The sequence below is a fragment of the Oncorhynchus kisutch genome, unplaced genomic scaffold (assembly GCF_002021735.2).
Source record: "Oncorhynchus kisutch isolate 150728-3 unplaced genomic scaffold, Okis_V2 Okis02a-Okis13b_hom, whole genome shotgun sequence".
NCBI lineage: Eukaryota > Metazoa > Chordata > Actinopteri > Salmoniformes > Salmonidae > Oncorhynchus > Oncorhynchus kisutch.
This window is the reverse complement of record NW_022261979.1, coordinates 7,301,793-7,304,379: the sequence shown is the minus strand read 5'-3', so window position 1 is coordinate 7,304,379 and position 2,587 is coordinate 7,301,793. Positions and strand designations below refer to the sequence as shown.

General features: G+C 47.2%; 1 protein-coding gene across 2 annotated transcripts in view; it reads right to left on the bottom strand.

The window, feature by feature from the left end:
• Positions 1-362: 362 nt before the first annotated feature.
• Positions 363-2,587, bottom strand: part of LOC116352816 (transcription initiation factor TFIID subunit 2) — a 43,088-nt gene continuing 40,863 nt past the window's right edge. The window contains exons 27-28 of one of the 2 annotated variants that reach the window (XM_031811909.1): positions 2,289-2,582; positions 363-2,204 (exon numbers count right to left, since the gene is read on the bottom strand). In XM_031811909.1, coding sequence (XP_031667769.1) covers positions 2,308-2,582 — 275 coding nt within the window. In that variant the 3' untranslated portion in view covers positions 363-2,204; positions 2,289-2,307. Of the gene's footprint in view, positions 2,583-2,587 lie in introns of both variants that reach the window. The other variant, XM_031811908.1, reaches the window with a different exon arrangement.

Sequence of the window (2,587 nt, the reverse complement as noted above, 5' to 3'; positions counted from 1 at the left end):
GAGGTAGTTGTTAGTCGTTACTGGGCCGGGCAGTGAGGTAGTTGTTACTGGGCCGGGCAGTGAGGTAGTCGTTACTGGGCCAGCAGTGAGGTAGTCGTTACTGGGCCGGGCAGTGAGGTAGTCGTTACTGGGCCGGGCAGTGAGGTAGTTGTAAGGGTAGAACAAGGATACTAAAGACCACAGCTACACCGCCAGATCTCATCTACATTCTCCTCTGATAAATGTCCATCTGCCTTTTGTGGTGGGAGCAATTATTCAAAGTTCATGCTCTTGGTTATTACATTCTTGGTATACAACATTTCAAAGCGTAATTGTTATTATATATTGAGCGTTATTGAAAAAAAAATCCACAAATAAAAACACACATTCTTGAAGCTTTATTTTCCATCATCTTTATGATAATGTATTCATGTCCAACCTAGAAGAAAAGGTTTCAACACAACTGGAGTACATAATGAATAAAGAACAGAACAGTTACTGATTGGGTGAGGGACAAGGAGACCATCCACAATCTAGTTACTGATTGGGTGAGGGACAAGGAGACCATCCACAATCTAGTTACTGATTGGGTGAGGGACAAGGAGACCACCCACAATCTAGTTACTGATTGGGTGAGGGACAAGGAGACCACCCACAATCTAGTTACTGATTGGGTAAGGACACAATCTAATGACTTTAACAGTTTTTTTTTTTTAACCTTTATTTAACCAGGCAAGTCAGTTAAGAACACATTCTTATTTTCAATGACGGCCTGGGAACAGTGGGTTAACTGCCTGTTCAGGGGCAGAACGACAGATTTGTACCTTGTCAGCTCGGGGGTTTGAACTCGCAACCTTCCGGTTACTAGTCCAACGCTCTAACCACTAGGCTACGCTGCCGCCCCATGCATGGTTAGAAACAGTGCCATATGAATGCAATAGAAACAGGTATAGAACAACCCAATGACTCTTCAGTATGGTGATGTCATACAGGGCAGCAATTAGGCTATTAGTCACGGCTACATCCAAAATGGCACCCCATTCCCAATAAAATGCACTACTTTTGACCAGAGCCGTATGGGCCCTGGTCAAACGTAGTGTACTATATAACGCATAGGGTGTGGTTTAGAACGCAAAACAGTCATGGTCTACTGCAGGTCCACCTAATTAGAGACAATTTATATTTTACTATACATTCTACATCCTACACGTTTAGAAACATCTCATTCTTGATTCTGCCATCTTTGAATTGATTGGGTCTCTGAACGAGAGTGGAATTTCTCCTCTTAGTTTAATTGCAGGGTTAAAGTAAACCTGTAAGTCCATGTCCAGGGCAACGTGGGGGAAAGTCTAGTGGCAGTCTGTGAGACCGGGTTCAACAAGCTGAAGAGGTTCCCTTGTGAGGACGCACAGCCACTAACTGAAAATGTTGTTGATGATGGTAGGAGACAGACAGGTTCGGGCACAGCCAGAAGTGTGTGTGTGTGGTGGGTGTGTATGTGTGTGGTTAAGGTGATTGGAGACTGGGATGCTTTTAAAACCAAAGGGCTCCCTTTCTGGAGAGGCCCACAGGTCTGCCTCTCTGTGTGGTTAATGAAGACGTCACAGAATGTTGGTTAGGCTACACACATTCCTACACTGACTGCAGGGCCAGCCCTGGATCCACACTGAATATTGCTCCATTTTCCAAATTCAAACTAAACTTAGCTCTGAAACAAGCAATATTTAGTGTGGATTCCAGGCTAGTTGACACATAGCAAACTAGTTGACACATAGGTCTATTCAGAGGAGTTGGAGTCTAGTCTTGAGGATGATGTTTCACAGCTCAGTCAGACATGGATGGAGACCTCACAGAGCGTCCACTAGCAGGGCTGTTACTGAAGGACCAACCAGGAGGCAGAGCTGTGTTCTAGTCAGACATGGATGGAGACCTCACAGAGCGTCCACTAGCAGGGCTGTTACTGAAGGACCAACCAGGAGGCAGAGCGGTGTTCTAGTCAGACATGGATGGAGACCTCACAGAGCGTCCACTAGCAGGGCTGTTACTGAAGGACCAACCAGGAGGCAGAGCTGTGTTCTAGTCAGACATGGATGGAGACCTCACAGAGCGTCCACTAGCAGGGCTGTTACTGAAGGACCAACCAGGAGGCAGAGCGGTGTTCTAGTCAGACATGGATGGAGACCTCACAGAGCGTCCACTAGCAGGGCTGTTACTGAAGGACCAACCAGGAGGCAGAGCTGTGTTCTAGTCAGACATGGATGGAGACCTCACAGAGCGTCCACTAGCAGGGCTGTTACTGAAGGACCAACCAGGAGGCAGAGCTGTGTTCTAGTCAGACATGGATGGAGACCTCACAGAGCGTCCACTAGCAGGGCTGTTACTGAAGGCATGGGAGTCCCTCTCCTTGTCTTTACTCTCATGTTTGTGTTTGTGTTTATGTTTGTGCTTCTTCTTCTTCTTCTTCTTGTGCTCGTGGTGGTGGTGGTGATGGTGGTGGTCACCGCTGTGTTTGGAGGAAGAGGTGGACTCTTTGCCGAAGGAAGAAGGTAAAGGGGTGACAGGCAGGGAGAGGACGGCCTGGTCCACGGCTGGAGGTTCCTTACCTGAG